This window comes from Narcine bancroftii, chromosome 12 (assembly GCF_036971445.1).
Source record: "Narcine bancroftii isolate sNarBan1 chromosome 12, sNarBan1.hap1, whole genome shotgun sequence".
NCBI lineage: Eukaryota > Metazoa > Chordata > Chondrichthyes > Torpediniformes > Narcinidae > Narcine > Narcine bancroftii.
In genome coordinates, this window is record NC_091480.1 from 30,759,986 (window position 1) to 30,783,274 (window position 23,289).

Sequence of the window (23,289 nt, forward strand, 5' to 3'; positions counted from 1 at the left end):
GGACTGGGGTTCAAATCATGCACTGTCTGTAGGGAGTTTGTACATTTTCTGTGTGTGTGCGTGGGTTTTCACCAGGGGCTCCAGTTTCCTCCCACTGTTCAAAATGTACCAGGGATGTAGATTAATGAGGTGTAAATTTGGCAGCATGGACTCGTGGGCCGAAATGGCCTGTTTCTGTGCTGCGTATCTAAATAAAAAAAAAAGCGACTGCCGCATTCCAACATTCAATCCAATTTGTGTTGAACTATCCAAATTCAATCACAAGAACAATTGGTATACTTAACTGGAATAAATGTTTGAACCATTAATAGATTGCTGTTACTTGAAAAGATAGATTTTTATTATTTTTAATTTTAAAATAACTAACCTTTGGACATCACCCTTTGTTGCATCCAGCATCATTATTACAACATCTGCTGTCCTAGCAACTGCAATCACCTGGCGACCACGACCTTTTCCTGAATAGATTTTAAAAATAGTTCAGCAATCACTGAATTCAGATAAAATTCCAAATATAAACTGCTGAGAAAAAAGTAATTCAAGAATTTCATGTGGGTATATTTGAATGAATACTCTACCTTTTTAAGAGAAGCTGGGACAGAGAGATTTCAGAGAACACAAATTGACATATATTTAAATTGAGCCTTTAAATTAAGTTGACCCCAGAATGGCCACAATGATCTGTCAATTGTAAAATTTTAAAAATATTGACTCACACACTCAAATGGAGTGTCAATCTGACATGGTGACTTTGTCAAGTTTTGTGAGAGTTGCTGGAGCTGCACTTATCCAGACAACCAAAAGTTTTGATAGAGTGTCTAACCAACTACCTCCGAACATCAAAGTCTTTTTGGAGACGGACATGGCCTTGAAAAATCAAGGAATTGAAGGCTACGGCGATCTAGCTGAGTAGATCCAACATATTGAATAAGGGAAAGACTTGAGGGGCCTGGTAGCCCACTTCTCCAATTTCCATGTGTTCTTGCACTAGTGGTACAAATGTTACTGATCAGCTCATGCCTAGCTCTTGGAGACAAAGACAGTAGTGAATGGAACTGAACATTGAACAGGCATTAGCATTTGACTTTATGATGGTTTGAAAATCATTGATGAGGCAGCTGGAGCTCAGATAATGCTCCGTTCATCTGCTCAAGATGTCTGAGGCTGCGATGATTTACTGCCAATAACCACAAGTAATGACTTCAACTGCCAAAGGCTCCCTTCCCCAATCAATTCTCACCTTTCCTCTCTTGTCCTCCTATCCATGTCCAATCAATACCTTTTGGTCTGTTGGCCATTGCTCCTCCCCCTGCCCTCCTACCCCAGCCTTTTTATTCAGACTGTTTTTTGCTTATACCTTGAAGAAGGGCTCAGGCCCGAAACGTTGGTTATACCTATAATTCCTATGGACACTGCGAGATCTGCTGAATTTCTCGAGGACTTCTGTATTTTTACTACTTCCCCTTGATGCCTTCTGACTTCAGTTTGACCAGGGCTCTGTGATGCCACACTCAGTCAAATGCTGCCTTGATACTAATGGTATTCACTTTCGACTCCTCTTTGGAATTCAAGTCCAAAGTGGGCCCAGCAAAACGCTAAACATTACAGTCTGGATATCATTGTGAAGTCACCTTCCGTCACTGGAGTAGATTGATTGGGCAATCAATTAGCTGGATTTAATTTGTCTCGCTTTCCACAAACATGGCATATCGGAGCACTTATCCCATTGTTGGGTGCTGGGTGTAGTAACTCTGCTTGTGGCACAGCTAGTTTTGGAGCAGTACTACATGTCGAGAAATCTTTAATTTCAATTTTCCTCAGACATTCAAATATTTAATGAAATGGGAGTTGGGAGAGGGAACTGGGTGGGCACTAGTTTCCAGAAGTCATCAGCTACCTGTGAGTTATCTCACACCCAATATTTTGGGGGAGTTACCGCTTTGGGTGGTTTAAACAGGAGGAGTGTTGTGACCGACCTGTTTTTTTTTTCTTTTTAATTTTTGGGTTAAGAAGTGAAGGTTTTTTTTTATTATTTTTAAAAATAAATATTTTTTTTTAACTCTTTGTTTTCTGATTGTAATTGAGAGGGAATTAGGAGGTTTTTTTCACTCCTTTTTTTCTCTTTTTTTTGGGGTTTTTTTTTTCTCTTTTTTCTTTCTTTTTTAAGAGGATGATGTCACAGAAGATAATAAATCAAAAATTGAGGATGTTGAATTAGATGAAGAGGAGGATGAGGGGAAAGGTGATAAGAAGAAAAAGAAGAAAATTAAGTACAAATACATTGAGGGAGAAGAGTTTAATAAAATTAAGCAAATTTCGATAGAGAATTTTGAAGATGTTATAAATGAAGAATATGGAGAATTTTATAAGAGTTTGAATTTTTTTCTTTTTTTTTCTTTTTTATATAAGGGGAGGGGAAGGGAATAAAAAGTTTATTTGATTGTTTTTCTATGGGATGTTTTTGTTCTCTTGATGAATTATAAAGGAAACTTGGTATTAATGGAAATTCTGTATTTATGTATTATTAATTATGATTTTTTTGTATAACAGATATGTGGTTGATATATGATTTTAATATCTGAACTTAGTTTTAAAGTGGATTTCATTTGTTAAATACATGTATTATGTTTGATTTAAATATATGTTTAAGGGTATTATTTTAGTATTGATTTTTTTGTTAGTAATTTTTTTTGTTGTTAAGTTTTATCTTTTTTTTTGTAAGTGGGGTTTTTTCTATTTTATTTACAACATTGTTAATTAATTCTTCACTCTTTATTTTGGGGGGAGGGTTGGACTAATTTTAAATTAGACGATTAATGTTGTGTCATAATTATTGGGGAGGGTTAATTTGTGTAGTTTAATGATGTAGTATTCTAATTTTTATTATCTTATTTTTTATTATTTCTTTAAATGTAATTTTTATTTTATTCATGTCATAAAATTTTAAATAAAGTTTAAAAAAAAAGACATTGAAATATTTTACAACGCAGCCCAACAGCTGAACCTTTCTGAGTGAATGATAAAATGCATTCTAATTAACAATGTAACATACAAACCTTGTGCAGCCCCTTCAATGATACCAGGCAGATCCAAAAGCTGAATGTTAGCACCTTTATGCTGGATAGTGAAAGGAAAAAATGTTACGCCATTGTATTCCTTCTATTAAGAAACTAAAAATCAGCTCACCATAGATTCACATGGGCCCACAGAGCATATTTGTTGAATTTAATGTGACATTCAGGATTTCCAGCATCATAAATTAGTAAGCCACAGCCAACATGCAAGGCCAGAGATCTAGCTCCAGACTCTCTACCGTAATCATGTGCAGAGCCTGACGAAGATTCGTGATGACTCAATTTCCTAATCTTCATCTCTCTTATTTCCAATCAAAGGGAAATATTTCATTTACATCTTTATTTTAAATCTCTTTGAAGTATTCCACGCTTGTTAAATGTTCCTTTTCTGTCCCAGTTGTTTGGCAATGATTAAAAGAAACTGAAATCATTTAAAAGGTTTTCTGGTCAACAAAGTTTGCACAGATTGGGTGATTATATAGGTACACAATCCTTTATCCGGAATCCTTAGGGGACAGTGTGTTCCAAATTCTGGATTCTTCCAGATTTCGGAAAGCCAGATTTAAACCTACCTGAATTGTGCTGCCGTATCCACTCCCACCCCCTTTCAGTCCCCCCCCCATCGCCCACCCAACTCGCACTGCCGGTCTCCCCCCACCCCCCCTCGCCTGCCCGACTCGCGCTGCTGGTCTCCTGCCCGCCCGACTCGCACTGCCGGTCTCTCGCCCGCCTGACTTGCTTCAATTCCTCCACAGATCTTGAACAGATCTTGCCTTTCAAAGTACAATTGCAATACATACATTTGCTTTTAGCTCTAACCTCTCTTTTAATTCTATCTTTCTTTTTGCACTGTGAATTTAACTGATTAAGGAGATAGTTTGCCTATGCTCGGCTTAACAACAAATTCTACTGCAAAAAAACAAACTTTATGGCAAGTACCGGCTGACATCGTTAGTGAATGAGGAGGTGCAAATCAACACACCCATTTAAAATCATCAGTATATGGTCGTCAAAGAGGTGGCAATAAAACAACAACAAAAAAAATAACAACTACTCAAAAGTTGAAGAGGTAATATGAGGTAATGATGGCATTTTGGCAGTTTTAGAAAAGAAGGGTGATTTAATCAACATTAAATGTGTTCTTTGAACAACCAAGGTTTGAGATTTTAAAAAAACTGGTTGGAATTCAATTCATGTGCATACTTCTGCCAGAGACAGACAAGATCAAATTACAGCAACAAGTTAAATTCACCATGCAGATCAGTCACAAGGCACACATAAATGTACAATCTTACAAAAATCAGAATAATTAACCAAATAAGAAACATTTTCAGATAAAAACATAAAACCATTCAGAACATCAGTCAGCACCTGTGAAGAGAACTGTCCTTAAGAAAAATTAATGAACTGAAATAGTAACTCAGTTTCTCTTCTCACAGATGCTGCTTGAACAATTTTGTTTATAGTTCATATATCCACCATCTACAATTGTCTCACCTCTATGACGCCTGGAATACAGGTAAGGGTTGTAAATTCATATGAAGCTGCCTCACTTGCAGTGGAAGTCATCAAGCTCAAAAATGTAGACTGAAAGACAAATATGTGGCACAACTTAGAAAAAAAGTGACAAATTTTACACAAGAGAAGGTATAAAGCTTTAGTATGAAGCTGACTAAACCACCCCCCCTTTAAGATTACTTTATAGAGTAACTTAGATATTTTCATGAATAAAATGTTAGATTTTTTTCTTGCATTCAAGTATCTCATGGATTTTGAATTGATTGCACTGTGCAACCACATCTCCCATTTATTAGCCAAGCCACTACATTTATATATCATCTGTCAAAAGTTTCAAAGCATTTCATTAAAAAGTTATTTTGAAAAAGTTTTAAATACCAATAAGTGAGCTATAGAAAATCCGTATGAACTATGAGAAAGAGCTGGAAAGATTTACGATGTAACCAAATATTTTATGTTCTGATACTCCAGAGGTATTTATGTATTACTTATTATTGTCACATGTCCAGGTATGTGCCACTTAACGTCCACAATACGTTCTGTGAAATTGGGCGATATGTGATATGGACGTTGTGCGAACACCAGATTATATACTTAGAAAACCTATAAGGGATACTTTTTATTGGAAAGTAGGGATCAATGTGGGGCAGAGAGTGGGATCAGTGGTCTGTGGGGAGAGAGCAGGACAGTGGGATCAATGTGGGGACCGACACAGGGCTATGGGGAGAGAGTGGGGGAATCGGATCAGTTTGGGTATACAGTATACAATTTCCTATAGTTAGCGACAGCTTTTTCTAAATTGCTGTGGACTTGCTCACAATAGCTGAATAATTATGGGACCAAGGACATATACGTGGTTGGATTTTGCTTGATCGGACATTAAGCAGTGCATACCTGCACTGAGATACAGTGAAAAGCTTTCTTTTGCTTGCCAGTAAAAGGCGAGCAAGGGTCACCACCCACCAGTACATGAAATATAATCAAGACAATAAATCCACATCTGAGCACTTCAAAAAGATAATTAACGAGAAAATTATTCTGTTCAAAACTTTGATCAGAAGGTTTAAAGTTTTTGTACAACTCCTACATTACATAGATTTTTTTTTGTACTGCTATGGTCATAATTCATCTTGCTTTTAATATCTTGGGACATGGAGCTTGATTAAGAGCATGAGATAAAGTTTAAATTTACTATCCTTGTGAAAAACAACTTGAAACCAAAATAGAAAGGGCACAACAGTTGCTAATGCAAGGAACCTTCAAGCGTTTGTTTAAATATCTTTCTTGTTTTTGGGTGTTAGCATTCCCTGAGTGGTTTCCAAAAGAAACAAGGCTTGGACATTTGAGATGGAGTGAAAAATTGAAGTCTGCAGACACTGTGATTGTACTAAAAACACCAACGTGCTGGAGGAACTGAACTGGGCGTGGGCGCAGTGTCCATAGTAGGTTTCCAACAGTTCAGGCCTCAGCCCTTCTTCAAAGTCTGAGGAAAAACCAGGACGGTGCCTGAATAAAAAGGCTGGTGGAAGGAGAACAGGCCAATAATTGGGCATGGGTGGGAGGACAGGAGAGGAAAGATGAGAGCCGTTCAGGGGAGGAGGGTGGCTCTGTGATTGCAGAGCTGAAGAAGATGCAACAGAGACAGCGGAATTGCGAGAAAGGAACGGAATCCTGACACGGGACAGGATGTGAAGAGCTTTGGGAATTGGTTGCATCTTCTCCCAGGACAAGGTCTTCCGTGCAAGATCATCCAAGATGTCCTCCTTATTCAAAAAACGTGGTTTCCCTTCTACTACCTACCACCTCACCAGAATCCGAATCCAACACACCATCCTCCGACATTTCTGCCCCCTACTACGTGATCTTCCCTTATCCTCCTCCATCCACCTTCTGCAGGGACTGCTCGCTTCGTGACTCTACTGTTCACTCCTCCATTCCCACCAATTGCCCCCTTGGCACCTACCCTGTGACCCCGAGAAATGCTACACTTGCATTCACACCTCTTCCCTCGCCACAATTCAGGGCCCCAAACTGTCCTTCCAAGAGAAGCAACATTTCACTTGTGAATCTGCAGGGGTCATCTGCTGTACCTGGTGCTCCTGTTGTGGTCTCCTCTACATCAGAGAGATGCAAATTGGGAGACTGCTTTGTTGAGCACATCTGCTGCAACATTAGGGATCTCCCAGTGACAACCCAATTCAATTTCCCACTCCATTGCTATACTGACATGTCAGTCTATGGTCTCATGAAATGCCAGACTGAGGCCATCTGCAAATTGGAGGAACAACACCTCATATATTGCCTGGGCACCCTTCAACAGATGGCATGAACATCAACTCTCCAGTTTCTGCCAGACACACCCCCTCCCTCCTTCCAGTCTCTCCCTTTCCTCCATCCCTATGTCTCCTTTCGACTAGCTCTGCATTGACAGAGACATCCCCTCCCCCAATCAATTTTTATCTTTACACTCCTATCCATGTCTAATTATGGCCTGTTGGACAGTGCTCCTTCCCCCATCCCCTTCTTCCCTTCTCCCCCCAGACTTTTTATTCAGGAGCCTGCCTGAATTTTGCTCACACCTTGAAGGAAGGGTGATCCACTGAGTTCCCCAGCATTTTTGTATTTTTTGCACATTTAAGATGACCAGATTAACTACATTTTCCAGTTTATCCCTGCTACAGTAAAACCCCTGATATCTGGCACCACAGGGATTGGCAGATCCTAGATTAACGAATTTTCAGGATGCTCATAATGGTGAGGCATACCAATTTTAAATTTGTTTGTTGTTACCCATTTATTTCCCCAATTTTTTTTGCTGGCTGATTGAATTCCAGATAACAGGGATTATGTTGGTCTTAAGATATAGTATTATCATTACAAAATGTAAGGGTGTACAAACTAAACTTGTTCTTACCTTACCCACGGAAGGGAATCCAATCAACGCTACCCTGGCGTCTCCTGATTTCATTACATCAAAGCCTTCTCCTTTGGATCCAGTAGATTTGGGAGGTTCCAACAATTGCGCTCTATACTTAGCAAGTTTTGCTTTTAACAAGCCCAAATGATACTCAGTAGCTGCAACATTTCAACCACATGACAGTTAGTCTCCTGGCTGCAATCTCTTCAGGGTTATTCAGCATATTGATTCTTTGTGATCATTGGGAAATACCACTACTTTGCAGATGACCATGAAATCCAGGCTAATGTCACAGGCAAAAGAGAACAAATTACTTCAGAGCAAGATAATACCTTTCATGTGTAATATATTTAACCCTTCCTCTCAAATTGTATCAACTACCATTCTCAATTGGGAACCTGTAAATGGCATCCTTCACCTCAGCATAATTACAGCTGAAAAAGCTTCCTTCAAATCCAACACCATTTATCATAATTTATAATTAAGAAACCCCCAAGTAGAAATGACTACGCATGAAAATTAGGCTGAATACACTGTAACATGTGGTTTAATCTAAACGGGTATTTCTGTGTTCATGTCCAAAGAACCTACACACTACGATGTGTACATCATTGACTTGTTATCTCTGAATCTGCAAGGTTTCCTCAAGGCTCCAACTCTGTTCTGGAGGCACTGTATGAGCCAGGTATCTGTGCTGATGAGGTTGGTGCAGACTGTGGGCTTGGTTTACAACCAGACATTTGTCGCATTTTGTTTTCTGTAAAATGTTGTTTCAGACTTAATGTCAGAGTACATCACATACAACGCTGAGATTCTTTTTTTTCCTGTGGGCACAGCAGAATTGTCACTAATTGGTAGTGCAAAAAATACACTGCACACAGCGTGAAACATATAAACAAACAAAATGTAAATAGATAATGAATGTAAACAAACTGACTGTGAAATATAGAGAGAACAAAAAAAAAATCAAAGTGCACAAGTAAGAGTCCTTAAATGAGTCTCTGATTGAGTTTGTCATTAAGGGGGTCTGATGGTGGAGGGGTAGAAGCTGTTCCTGAACCTGATGGTGCGAGTCTTGTGGCACCGATACCTCTTTTCTGATGGTAGCAATGAGAACAGTCCATGTGCTGGGTGGTGTGCGCTTTTGATGATTGCTGCTGCCATCCGATTGCAGTGTTCCTTGTAGATGTACTTAATAGTGAGGAGGATATTGCCTGTGATGTCCTGGGCTGTGTCCACTACCTTTTGGAGGGCTTTACACTCAGGGGTATTGGTGACCCCATACAAGACCGTGATGCAGCCGGTCAGCACACTTTCCACCACACACATCTGTAGAAATTTGCCAGGGTTTCTGGTGTCACAACAAATCTCCACAAACTCCTGAAGAAGAAGTGCTGATGTGGTTTCTTCCACCATGCCATTAGTGGGTCCAGGAAAGATCTACCGAGATAGTGACTCCGAAGAACTTAAATGTGCTCACCCTCTTCACCTCTGATCCCCCAATGATCACTGGATTGTATACCTCTAGCTTTCCTTTCCTGAAGTCAACAAACAGCTCCTTAGTTTTGGTGACATTGAGTGCAAGGTTGTTGTTGGTGCACCATTCAGCCAAGTTTTCAATCTCCCTCCTATTTGCAGACTCATCCCTTCCTTTATACAGCCCATTACTGTGGTATCGTCAAATTTGTAGATGGTGTTTCTGTCGTACTAATCTACACTATCGTAGGTGTAAAGTGAGTTGAGCAGGGGGCTAATTACACAGCCCTGTGGTGCTCTGGTACTGATTGTGGAGAAGTTCTTACCAATCTTCACTGATTGTGGTCTCAAGGTGAGGAAATCCACGATTCAATTACACAGTAGGGTGTTAGCACCCAGATCTTGTAGTTTGCTGATCAGTTTTGAGGGGACGATGGTGTTAAATGCTGAACTGTAGTCGATAAAGAGCATCTTGAAGCATCCACCTTTGCTGTCCAGGTGTTCCAGGGCTTTGTGTTGAGCCAGTGAAATGGCATCCACCATAGATCAATTTCTACAATAGACGAACTGGAATATTCATTTCAAATTGCTCTCTTAAAATGTACTCGATCAGATTTGATGACATTATGGCTTCTGACTGTTGAGAATACCATTGAAATACCACTGCACCCAACTGATGTCAGAAAATGGCATGGAGTTAGTAATTAAATCCTCAAACGCAGTTAATTACCAGCCTGAAAGCACGATTTAAAATTAATATTTTCAACATTTTACAGGCCACAAAACAGTCCAGAAGCTCAAGATGAAATTAAGACAGATGCTGAAATCTTTAAAAACTTTAAAAGCCCTTGAAGATCAAAGTTTTTAATCAGAAAATAACAAATAAAAGCCAGTAGAGATAGCAAGTAGTAACTAGAGCTTGCAATTACATTGCAAACTCACTCACCTCTACACAGTGAGAGTAGTTTGTAAACAAATGGTGCTTTTAGAATCCCACTGATTACGGTTTTAAAAAAAGGATGCAGTCGCACAGGACATGGAGGAATGCAGAAATTACAGACTGCAACTTCACGATTTATGCACAAATTCCAATGAACATATCAACCGGTACGGACTTGAAGGGCCAACATGGCCTGTTTCCGTGCTGTAAACGGTTATATGGTTATATCAGAAATTGTGGATTTACAGATTAAACATCCTGAGAACATAATTTTGGTCTGTCGAAATATATTCTATGCGGGAAGGGTCCTCAATCAACACATTCTACAGTGGGGGGGGCGGGGGGGAAGTTCTCAATGGCTACATTCTATAGGGGTCTGTCCTCAATGTGCATAAATTTATGGGGGGGGGAAGATAGGGGGTTCTTATTGGACACATTCTACAGAAGAGGGGAGGGTTCTCAATAAACACATTCTATAGGGGAGGGTCTGTCCTCAATGTACATAAATTTATGGGTGGGGGAAGAGAGGGGGTTCTTATTGGACATATTCTACAGAAGAGGGGAGAGTTCTCAAAGGACACTTCTATGGGGGGAGGGTCTGTCCTCAATGCACACATTCTATGGGGTGTTCTGAATGAACACATTCTACAGGGGGGGGAAGAAGTTCTCAATGGCCACATTCTATAGGGGAGGGTCTGTCCTCAATGTACATAAATTTATGGGGGGGGGGAAGGGAAGAGAGGGGGTTCTTATTGGACACATTCTACAGAAGAGGGGAGAGTTCTCAAAGGACACTTCTATGGGGGGAGGGTCTGTCCTCAATGCACACATTCTATGGGGTGGGGGGGGTGTTCTGAATGAACATATTCTACAGGGGGGGGAAGAAGTTCTCAATGGCCACATTCTATAGGGGAGGGTCTGTCCTCAATGTACATAAATTTATGGGGGGGGGGGGGAAGGGAAGAGAGGGGGTTCTTATTGGACACATTCTACAGAAGAGGGGAGGGTTCTCAATGAACACATTCTATAGGGGAGGGTCTGTCCTCAATGTACATAAATTTATGGGTGGGGGGGGAAGAGAGGGGGTTCTTATTGGACATATTCTACAGAGGAGGGGAGAGTTCTCAAAGGACACTTCTATGGGGGAAGGGTCTGTCCTCAATACACACATTCTATGGGGTGGGGGGGGTGTTCTTAATGGACACATTCTACAGGGGGAGGGTGGTTCTCAATGAACACATTCTACAGCGGGGGGGGGGGAAGAAGTTCTCAATGGCCACATTCTATAGGGGAGGGTCTGTCCTCAATGTACATAAATTTATGGGCGGGGGAGAAGGGAAGAGAGGGGGTTCTTATTGGACAGATTCTACAGAAGAGCGGAGAGTTCTCAAAGGACACTTCTATGGGGGGAGGGTCTGTCCTCAATGCACACATTCTATGGGGTGGGGGGGTGTTCTGAATGAACATATTCTACAGGGGGGGAAGAAGTTCTCAATGGCCACATTCTATAGGGGAGGGTCTGTCCTCAATGTACATAAATTTATGGGGGGGGGGAAGAGAGGGGGTTCTTATTGGACAGATTCTACAGAAGAGCGGAGAGTTCTCAAAGGACACTTCTATGGGGGGAGGGTCTGTCCTCAATGCACACATTCTATGGGGTGGGGGGGGGGTGTTCTGAATGAACATATTCTACAGGGGGGGGAAGAAGTTCTCAATGGCCACATTCTATAGGGGAGGGTCTGTCCTCAATGTACATAAATTTATGGGGGGGGGGGAAGGGAAGAGAGGGGGTTCTTATTGGACACATTCTACAGAAGAGGGGAGGGTTCTCAATGAACACATTCTATAGGGGAGGGTCTGTCCTCAATGTACATAAATTTATGGGGGGGGGGAAGGGAAGAGAGGGGGTTCTTATTGGACACATTCTAGAGGAGGGGAGGGTAATCCATTGGCACGTTTCTCCAAGGCGAGAATGAACGTTATTTTATTTCCCTGGCGCCAACCTTTGTTTTTCTGGGTCCGTGCGATTTCTTTCTCGATCTCCGATATTTTCTCCAGGATCCCCATGGTTTCGGCTTCGAATCCGGAGCAAATTCACCAAAAAGTTCTTGTGGATCCTGGCAACTTTTCACACCGGAACCTAAGCGCAAGTCCGTCCGACAAACCATCCGGCTTCGCCCAGGTCGTGCCTTTAGTTCCGCCCCCCCTCCCTCCCCGTTGGTCCTGCACTCAATGACAGAAGAGTACTTCAATCAATATCTCATCACTAATCCCCTTATCACATTTCTGTTTGAATTATATTCTTCTCTAATTCGAAGTTACTTGTCAAATTTCCGTGTCCCTAGAACTATTTTCTCTTTATTTCATTTATATGGATATTTTCATGAAAAAGCTGATTAATTTTGTTTAAATATGAATACAGTATTTGTAGCATAAATAACAAGGGACCGAGAGCTTCAAAATCCATACAAACATTTCCCAAATATGTTCATAAAGGCCGTTTAAAATAATTGATAGCACAATTGCAAGGGAGTTCCAACATTTTCTTGTAACGAATTGCCTGTTCCATGGACTTGTATCCCGGTATCATTTCCAAGTAGAGCTTGCATGTTCTCCTTGTGGCTGGATGGGTTTTTCCTCAAGTGTCCTGCCTTCCTACTTATGCCCCAAAGGTGTGTAGTTGGTAGGTTAATCAGCCACTGTTAATTGCCCCTTATGCGCAAGTAAATTAAATGGTATTGGAAAAACAACAAATGCAAGCATGCTGTGTGTGTATGTGTCTGGTAACCTATGACCATGTCCTTTGGAATGGCCAACCTAAAAATATGTTGAGATAATAGGTTTCAGGGGAATAGGATTGCTCTCTGAGCTGCACAGAGAGCTTTATTCTATGTCAGAAGGAAATATATATCTGGCCAGGTACTGCAAGTATAAAAATACACAGAAATGCTGAAGGAACTCAGATTTATGGGAGGTAAAGATATATTACCCATGTTTTGGGCCTGAGCCCTTCTTCAAGGTATAATCAAAGAACAGGAAGGTGCCAGAATAAAGACTGGCAGGTGGAGGAGTCCAGACCAACAAACGGTGTTCGTTGGATATAATAAGAGGAGAGGTGAGAATAGCACTATCAGGTGATTCCTACTGAACCAGTGGTCTCCCCGGGTTTATCTAGAAAAGCAGAAATAGACGAAAACAGTGTTAATGGGACTAGATGATCTTAATTCAGAGATTTCCCATTTTCAATGACAATTAGTACCTAGCTGGTATTTCACTGATTAAGATCCACATCCACCCTCTCTCCACACCAATCTGAACCTCACCATCACGCCTTGTGCTCCACTCTCTTCGCAACAATCCGAACCTAACCATCAAACCTGCAGACAAGGATAGCACTGTTGTGGTCTGGCGCATTGACTTCTATCTGGCCAAAGGCAGATGATGACTCTCAAACTTAATTACCCCTCAGACTTACTTACCCCTCACCGGACCCCACCAAAACTCATCAAACCACTGTATTGCACACCAGCTCTGAACTCATCACTTCCGGCCATCTCGCTGGCACAGCCTCCAATCTTATTGTTTCCCAACTCCGTACTGCCCGTTTCTACACCCTACCCAAGATCCACAAACCCAATGGCCTGACAAACCCATCATGTCTGCGTGCTCCTGCCCAACTGAATTTGCCTCCACTTACCTTGACTGTTTTGTCCCCCTGGTCCAGTCCCTCCCCACCTACATCTGGGATACTTCACTTGCCCTCCATCACTTCAACAACTTCCAGTTCCCAGAACTCAATTGCCTCATTTTTACCATGAATATCCAATCCCTATACACCTCCATTCCCCATAATGATGGCCTCAAACTTGTCCTCACCCTCAATAATTTCTCCTTTGACTCATTCCACTTTCTCCAGGTTATGTGGAGCAATCCATGTTACAAGCCTACACAGGCAAATCCCCTCAATTCTTCCTCTGCTACATTGATGACAACTTTGGTGCTGCCTCGTGTACCCATGATGAGCTCATTGACTTCATCCATTTTGCTTCCAAATTCCACTCTGACCTCAAATTCACTTGGTTCACCTCTAGCAACACTCTCCCTTTCCTTGATATCTCTGTCTTCAAACTCTCATCAGACATCTTCTATAAACCTACCAACTCTCACAGCTTCCCACCCTGTCCCCTGTAAGGATTCCCTTCCATTCTCTCAATCCCTCCGTCTCTGTCACATCTGCACCCAGGATGAGGACTTGTATGCCAGATCATCAGAGATGTCCTCCTTCTTCAAACAACATGGACTTCCCTCTACCACCATTAACTCAACACTCACCTGCATATCCTCCATTACCTGCACATCTGCCCTGGCCCTCTCCTCCCCCCCCCCCCATGGTAGGTTTCACCTTATCCTACTACCCCACCAGTTGCCACATCCAACACATCCTCCTCTGCCATTGTTGCCACCTATTATGTGATCCCACCACTAGACACATATTTCCCCTCAGTCTTCTGCAGGGACTGCTCCCTCCCCACTAATTGTTCCCTTGGGACCTACCTCTGTGACCAGAGATGCTCCACATGCCCACACCTCCTCCCTCAGTATCATTTGGGGCCCTGAACAGTCCTTCCAAATGAAGCAACATTTCACTTGTGAATATGAAGGAGTCATCTACTGCATCCAGTGCTCCCACTGTGATCTCCTTTATATCGGAGTGACAGGACGCTGGCTGGGAGATCACTGGAAGCATCTTGGCTCTGTCTGCCGCAATAGCGTGGATCTCCCACTGGTCACCCATTTCAATTCCCCATCCCATTCCTTGCCGACATGTCTGTCCATGGTCTCATGTACTGCCAGACTGAGAACACCTGTAAATTGAGGAACACCTCATCTTCTGACTGGCGACCCTCAACTAGATGGCATTAATATCGACTTCTCTGGCTTTCATTTAACCTCCCCCCCTCTTCTCCCGCTGTCTCCTTTCCGTCGTCTTTTGCAGACATGATAAATTTTACGTAGTCCCTTATCATACCCAATTAACACCTTTTGTTGGTCTGGATTCCTTCCCCATTGTTTGAATTCTGAGACTTTTTGATATATTCAGCTTCTGCCTTTTCAGATTTTTCTTTGAAGAAGGGCTCAGGCCTGAATAGTCAGCGATATATCTTTGTCTCCTGTAGATGCTGAAAAGACTGGCTGAGTTCCTCCAGCATTTCAGTTTGTTTACAAAGATCCACATGTTCTCCAGGTAAATTTAGTAGTGCTGTCATGTGTTTTAAAAAAAAATGTATATTTTCCTACATTAAAGCAGAAAATGTTGCAAAAGCTCAGCAAGTCAGATGGTATGTGAAGAAAATGACAATACTTCAGTTTGAGAACCTTTCATTGGAAAAATCAGGTTCATTCTGACAAAGAGCAATTGATCAGAAATTTTAACTTGCTTTCTCTCTCTATGCTCAGTATTTGAAGCATTTTCTGATTTTATTTCAAAGTTTCAGGAAATTAATTATTTTCTTTTTTAATTTTCTTAATTATTTTGTTAATAGTATATCTATTCACATAAATGCATAGAAAACAATGCCCAATTCCATCCACTAACAGAAATACAAACTCCATAAAGTCTTTCACAGGACCTTTATTGGATGCGGTATCCTCATTAATATCACCACAGATCTGTAACTTAAAGCTCCTGATGTCTTGTGAACAATGTAATAAAACACTCATTCCCATGGTCTAATTTATACAATAAAATCAACTCACTTTCAAACCAATTAGTCATTCTCTCAAGTATCAACCAGTCAGACTCAATAGACATGGGCTACTAAACCCTCATCAGCAATCTTTCCCCCCCACTTACACAACTCTTTTAAATAAAAATTGTTTTTCATTTTGTTTATTGAATTCCAAAAATATGCAAAATTCAGAAGAAAAGGAAATCTTGAACTATGAAACTAAATGTTCCTATTTTCCAAAAACACAGGGAGAATACAAAGCAAAATTCTGCCCTCACAATTAGATGTAGGGTTCAAAAATTAGACTCCATTTGAATATTTTAGTAAAGGCTTTTAGTTAACACCTCCTTCATCCGAGCATGATCTCGATCCAGATAAATTTCTCTTCCCATTTACTCCCAAAAACAAAGACACACACACACACACACACACACACACATTCTATCTCTTGGCAAATCAGTAAAGCATTTATCAGAATTCAACAATTTAAAGTAAAAACACAATGCTGGAGAAACTCGGCAGGACAGTGTACTTTATATAGCAAAGATAAAGGTACAAAACCAAAGTTTAGGCTGAGTTTCCCCAGCCCTGTGTTTTTACTTCAATCACGGTGGCCACAGACTTTCGTGTTTTACTTCAACAATTTAAAGAATGGACAAAAAAGCTGGTGCAATATATTTAGTAAAAATGATGGCACTACTTTTTTTGTCACTAGATTATCAATTGAGGCAATACTTTTTTTTAAAACTTCGCACCTCGTGTTATTTTGAACAGTAAAATGTCCACTGTTCAAATTATGTGAAATACCAGCTAGAAAACCTCAAACATTCCCTTTTTGTTCAATTAAACCCCATTATAGCCATTCAATTTAGCTATATGGTGCAATATTTAGAATTTAATTGAGGCATAATGGAGCTGTTTTTTTTGAAAGTGACGATCTTTGAGAATCTTAACACCTTGCTTCTTGTGATCATTAGCTGAAAAAAAAACTGTTTTTGCAAAGTTATCAAAACACCTATATTTTAACAATTATATTAAATAGGCTGTCCAATTTGGAAACCCTTCTTTCTCTCCCTCATCCACTATCTAAGTGCAACGTCCACCTTCAACTAGTTAGTTTGACCCAAGGTGGATTGGTCTAGTTTCTCTTCACGCATACTCAAGTGTGATCGTGACTCAATACTTTGCCCAAGCTTTCTCTCAAGGCTTTCCTTGGAGGGGACCATGATGAACTGCAACTGCAACCTCCAAGTGAGCAATATACTGTGCAAGAAATTTCCTCCTAATTCCTTGTGGATTTACGTCATTAAAGGCACACAATATCCTTCTGTGAACAGCCAACATGCACCTGCCATATTCACAAAAAGAAAACTCAAACGCCACACCCAGCGTGTATTAACCTTAAATTACAATGCTTTCACCTGGCATCTATTTTCAAAACATTTATTTCCTGTATCTTCCTCAGTTTGGTCATAGGCCTCGCTAACCCACTACCAGGCATGCTGTTTCAGAAATGCTCTATACAACTCGAGTCTAACAAAAGTCAGGTTTCTTTTGTAATTCATTTGAGTATTTTATTTTAAATTTTACCTCTTCCTCCAATACTGTTTTGTGGTATCTAAACATTTGCTCTCTTTTAGGATAAGGCCACTTCTGTTCTCCCATAAAAAAAACTTACTACAGAACACGTGCAACAACACCAGCAGCTGAGATGAAAAGGACCACTGCCATCTAAATAATTCCAAGCTTGATTAGCAATGTATAAAAATAGCAAGAGCAAAAAAGCAAAAGGGGAAGAAACATCAACACAAAAGCACACAGCTCTCATACGACTGGCTCGTTGCCAGTTCATGTACAACAAGAGTACAAGAAGAACTTTATAAATCCAGAGACCAAAATTGAAAATCTGTAAGTGCCTTTTAAATTAGCATTAAAATTGAGATTTAAAATGGTGTTTTCTTTTGCTTGGTGAACACAAGCTCCAACAGTCATGCACTTGGATTGGATTATTGATGCTCGAGCTCCTCATCATGTTGTGGTTGGTCTGTCAGCAGCAGAGAAACAATAATGGTTCTCATGGTTACAGAACACTTTTCTCTCTCTACCCCTCAACAGTTCCACTGTTTGTCGACTTTCTTCCCCCAACTGTCTGAGGCGGGATCCATTGATCAACGTCACCGGAACTCATAGATTGGAGTGCTGTGTTCGGGGACATGTGTCAGGTTTAAAGACTGATACCTGTTAAACAGAAGCAATAGTTTTATCAAAAATTAGGAGTGAAATAAAATCATAAGACATAGAAGCATAAATAGGCTATTCAGCCCATCGAATCTCCCCCACCGTTTAATCATGAACAGATCCATTTTCCCACTCAGCCCTGGCCTGGCCTATCAATTTCTGCCATAAATGCACCCAATTACCTGGCCTCTACAACAGCCTGTAGCATCAAATTCCAGATTAACAACCCTCTGGTTGAAGAAATTCCCACATCTCTGTTCTAAAATGGATTGGCATATAATTAAAAAATCAGATTTAAAGACGTGCCTGTTAAACAGAAGCAATAATTCCATCAAAAATTAAGATTCAAATCTATACACTTACATGTTTTTAATGGGTAGGACTATTTTATTTCTCTTTCCTGTCAGCTTATTATCTTGGAAATATGATAGAATTTTTATACATGCAAAATTAGGTAGTAAATTCATCTATGATATTCCCTCAATTTGTTAATCCCTACTTAATTAACTACCCTGATTGTGCAGTCTACATGCTTGCTTGAAGAACAATTGTAGATGTCCGTGAGATTTACTGTCTGACAGAAAAGGATAAAAGCTAGGATGAAGAATAGAATGAATGGCAAAAAAAACACAACGAAAACTTTTCAGACGATTACTTGTTAGTTAAAGGTAAAGGTTCCATTATTGGAAAATTCTTTGACTTTTTTCGACCGTAAGGCAGACAACAGAGTTGCCAATTTGTACACCGCCCCTCACAGAAACTTACAGCATCTGGTGTTCCAAGGCGGTCTCCCCTCCAAGTACTGGCCAGGCCTGTGCCTGCTTAACTTCCAAGATCAGACAATCTTAGGCGTATTCATGCTATTAAGCTTTTCATATTTAACACTTTATTTACATCATGAGTTTTAGGGGGCACAATTCATGTTCATAATGCCATCATACAAAGATAAAATATGTATCATTAGGATTTAAAATTAGGATAATACGATAATATCACTATCTACAAATTTGCCAATTAAACCACAATAATAGGTTATATTAGGAAAATGATAAGTTAGCATTCAAGAGGGAGATTGAAAACTTGGCTGAATGGTACACCCATAACCTTGCACTCAATGTCACCAAATCTAAGGAGCTGATAGTTGACTTCAGGAAGGGAAAACCAGAGGAGTATGATCCAGAGATCATTGGGGAAAGTGGAGGTGGAGAGGGTGGCAAATCACTATCTCAGAAGATCTTTCCTGGACCCAACACCCTAATGGCATCATAAAGAAACTATGTCAGCACCTCTACTTTCCCAGGAGTTTGTGGAGGTTTGGTGTGACATCAGAAATCCTGGTAAATTTCTACAGATATGAGGCATAAAGTGTCCAGACTTTATGGTCTGGTATGGGGACACCAATACCCCTGAGAGTAAAACCCTCTCCACTATCAAGAACATCTATAGGGAACGCTGCTGTCGGAGAGCAGCAATTATCCAGCACACCCTCTGTTCTCACTGCTGCCATCAGGAAAGAGGTATAGGTACCATAAGACTTGCACCACCAGGTTCAGGAACAGCTGCTACCCCTCCATCAGAATCTTCAATGACAAAGACAATCCACTTTATTGATTTTTTTTTTAACATTCATTTTCTGTTTACATGTGTACATTGTGTAGTTTTGCCTGCAGAAAGAATCTCGAGGTTGCATGTAATATCATGCATGTACTCTGAGAATAAATCTGAAATCTAAAGAGGCTGAGAAGGCCATGGCTACCAGCACCCTTCTAACAACCTTTCATAGGAGCACAATTGAGAATGTTCTTGTCTGGCTGCATCATTGCATCATATGGTACCTGCAAAGCATCAGACTATTCAGAGGTTAATTAAATCAGCCGAGAGTACTGGGAGTACTGTCTAATTAGGGCTCAAGGAATTACAGAAGACCCTTTCCATTCAGCAGTATCTTTAATCCACTACCATAATTAAGGTGGTACAGGAGCATCAAAATCAGAACTGCCAGGTTAGGGAATAGCTTCTTCCTGCAGGCTGTGAGACTGATGAACCATGTAAATCATCCCATTTTTGATCATTATGTACTGTGTATTGTGTGTTTTTGTTTGTGCACCATGGTCTAGAGAGATGCTGTTTTGTCAGGTTGCACTGTACAATCATATAATAAACAAACTTGAACTATGGAGAATGAAAACATGGGAAAGGAAGAATATAAAAATGTACAAAGGAGCAGTTGCTAAATTACCTTAAAGAGCCTATATTTTCCAGATATTTCTAGAATGTCTTTTGGATAACAAGGCATCTTCACTAGAGATTTGGTGATGAGTAACAAGTCAAAATTAGAAAAAAAACTCAGCAAGGGAAGTTAAACCAGAAAGTCTGCAGACACTGGGTGTGTGGTGTAATACACTAAAGTGCTAAAGAAACACAGCAGGTCACACAGCATCCATAGGAAGTAAAGGGTAACCAAAGGTGGTAGAAAGGGGGAGGAAAGGAGAGATGAAGGGGCAGGTGGAGAAGCACAGGTCAAAAGGAAGGAGGTCATAGATGGATATAGGTGGAATGGTGTAAGAGAAAAAAGGTTAGTGTAGGGGTAACTCTCTGAATGGGCAGGGACACGAAGGAGGTGGGAGTTGGAGTAAAGGAGATAGAGGGATAGAGAAAGCAAGAAATGGGGGGGGGGGCGGGGGGTTGTGGGAAGGGAGGGTTAACAAAATTCCATCTGGCTGGAGAGTGCCTATACAGAATATTAGGTGTTTTTTCCAATTTGCAGGTAGTCACGATTTGGCAGTTTTCAAGACCAAGGATAGGCATCAGTGTGGGAACAATGTGAGGAATTAAAATGGTTGACTACTGGTATGTTCTTGTTATTGCAGCAGATAGAGCGAAGGTGCTCAATTAAAATCTTCCAGACTGTAATGTGACTGTGGACAAGAGCTGGAATCGAGAATTCAAAATGTGAATCAAGCTGACAAAGTGTCTCTAGAAAATTGAACTGAGATGTTAAAGAAGAACTTCATAGAGAAACTGCTGGATGAATATAATGGAAATGTTTGTTTTTTCCCCCCACAAACCCAAAGATACTCAACAAGGATTCAATAGCACTGTAATCATTTCAATGATAACCCAGAGACCAGAACAAAGGATTTGTGGATCTCTATCACAACAACTTTAGGCAATCTGCTCTATTTGCCCAATCTACAAAGTTTTTAATTCTCTCAGATCTGTAATAGTTTGGTGGTCTTTCGGAAATAAGAAAACTGATACGAGTCCATCACACTTGGAACCTGCTGTCCCGAGGAGACTGTCATTGACCTTTCCCTTGACAACGTGGTCTTACTTCCACAATATTGATTTGGGAGGCTTACAAATTATATTAGCTTCCTACATACTCGAGGCCATACTGCTAAAATGTCATCCCTCCACAAAAAAAACATTTCATCTTCAAATTACTCCCTCACCTCCTCTGAACAGAGTTTCTCCAATGCCCATTCTTATTGCCCTCCTGCTTCTCGTCTTTCCACCCCTTGATGAGTACTAGCTGCATTTTCCATCACATTCTTAATTCTCTACCCTCGGCTGCCCGAATGTACTGTTGGTCTCTGCTCCCAATCCCCTCTAATGTATTCCGCAAGCCTCCTTCAACTGTATATATTGCAATCACTTATTAAATGCTTGTTCCAGATTAGAGATCATAAAATAAACAAGAAAATTGAAAACTAAATTGACAGGGGTTATAAGAAAAAAGTGAATGGAATGTTCCCCAACTGGCAAGATTTTACAAATAGTATACAAAGTCTGCAGCTTTTTTTCAAAAACTGGATTAATGTACATGGGAATAAAGGGGAATATACAAATTTACATAACAACTAATAGGAAAGACAGCTGATTGAATTAATAGGAGGAATAAAATTCAAGGGGAATAAACTTTAATTAAAAGGGAAGAATTAAACAGAGACAAAGCTAAATGTGGGAAATGTGAAGCCATTCACCAAATCTAAGAAAGACAGGGAATATTTTTATTAATGAATATTTCATTAGAAAACCATCATATTTTTTTAAATATAGAAAAACATCCTAATGAACCTCACACCAAGTTACACAAGTGTCAGGGATGGTACGAAAGCTTTGTCAGAGGTTGATTTTAGAGGAACTTCTTGAAAAGGTTTAAAAAAATACAGAGCTGGAGAGGTTTACCAAATGATTCCATACCGTACCCTATCAATAGTGGAGTGAATGAGGTAAGGATTGAAAAAAAAAAATCAAATTTAAAAGATCAAAGAGCTGGGATAGATGAGGGGGTGAGGCTAAAGTATGACAAAATTTTATCTGCTTGAATGAGTTCAGTTTTGGGTGCCATATCTGCCAAGAAGCCTTTGTTTTCATAATAGAGGAATCCAAAACTCAACTGTTCATTGGTGCAATTTCTTCCCCCAAAACAAGTGGTAGTGAAACTCTGGGGTTGAAGACCTAAAACAAAGTAGACTGCAAAAGGGATGGTCTAATTCAGTCAATGTCAACCTTTTTTCAGCTATGTCACCCCACCCAGGATTGCTCAAAGGTTATGAGCCCCCTTCCCTTTGAAGCATACAAGTTTTTTTTCCTCGTACATCTCTCCTATCAACTGCACAAAAAAAATTTTGCAAGGTGAAAAGAAAATAAGTATTTTACTTAAATGGCCTGTCAATCAGTATTTAGCACCACTGCATGGATTGAAAATGAAAACAGGACCAACGCAGATGTAAATGGTGCCATTTTCTGCAATGCAATAAGATAGTATGGCGAGATACTGACTTGTCGACCTCCAACTACAAGAATGGCACACTTAGATCTTGCAAATAATGGGACCAGAATGAATGTAGACATCTAGTGTGTCTTCTCCAAACCACTAGATATGAGCACTTTAAAATTTGCATAACTGAATAAAGATGGTGGGCTGGAATGTACCACTTGTAAGTCAACAGTTCTGTACCTACAGTAAATAAGGAAACGGGAATTCCAGGCCTTCACACTGCTTTCCAGAAGGCAGGAATACACTGCACGAGAAACACACACACACACACACACACACACAGACACACACACACACACACACACACAGACACACACACACACACACACACACAGACACCCCCCGCCCACAACCTACCAAGTCAGTTAGCATTGCGGTTAGCACAATGCCATTACAGCGCCAGCAACCCAGGTTTGAATCCGGCGCTGTCTGAAAGGAGTTTGCATGTTCTCCCTGTGACCTGTATGGGTTTCCTTTGGGTGCTCCAATTTTCGCCCATCCTTCAAAAATGTACACGGATTTAGGTTAATTGGTGTATGGGGGGGGGGGGGGGGCATGGGCTGGTGGGCCAGAGCGCCTGAAACTGTGCTCTTTGCCTAAAAGTTAAAAAG

At 40.5% G+C, this 23,289-nt stretch overlaps 2 protein-coding genes and 1 long non-coding RNA gene across 4 annotated transcripts in view; 1 reads left to right on the forward strand and 2 right to left on the reverse strand.

Annotated features, from left to right (window-relative positions):
* drg2 (developmentally regulated GTP binding protein 2) overlaps positions 1-12,090 on the reverse strand; it is a 29,999-nt gene extending 17,909 nt beyond the window's left edge. Inside the window, exons 1-5 of the mRNA XM_069907183.1 lie at positions 11,929-12,090; positions 7,507-7,667; positions 4,572-4,661; positions 3,057-3,117; positions 368-458 (exon numbers count right to left, since the gene is read on the reverse strand). Coding sequence (XP_069763284.1) covers positions 368-458; positions 3,057-3,117; positions 4,572-4,661; positions 7,507-7,667; positions 11,929-11,992 — 467 coding nt within the window. The 5' untranslated portion in view covers positions 11,993-12,090. The remainder of the gene's footprint in view (positions 1-367; positions 459-3,056; positions 3,118-4,571; positions 4,662-7,506; positions 7,668-11,928) is intronic.
* On the forward strand, positions 432-22,816 carry LOC138747699 (uncharacterized). Of its 2 annotated transcripts, XR_011347628.1 has the most exons (5): positions 432-551; positions 4,514-4,593; positions 15,103-15,170; positions 17,295-17,562; positions 20,763-22,816. It is a non-coding gene; the product is annotated as an uncharacterized lncRNA (long non-coding RNA). The 2 variants fall into 2 exon arrangements; XR_011347629.1 differs by lacking the exon at positions 15,103-15,170 and having other exon boundaries at positions 439-551.
* Positions 15,542-23,289, reverse strand: part of gid4 (GID complex subunit 4 homolog) — a 40,562-nt gene continuing 32,814 nt past the window's right edge. Inside the window, exon 6 of the mRNA XM_069907184.1 lies at positions 15,542-17,892. Within this exon, the coding sequence (XP_069763285.1) occupies positions 17,829-17,892 (64 nt within the window). The 3' untranslated portion in view covers positions 15,542-17,828. The remainder of the gene's footprint in view (positions 17,893-23,289) is intronic.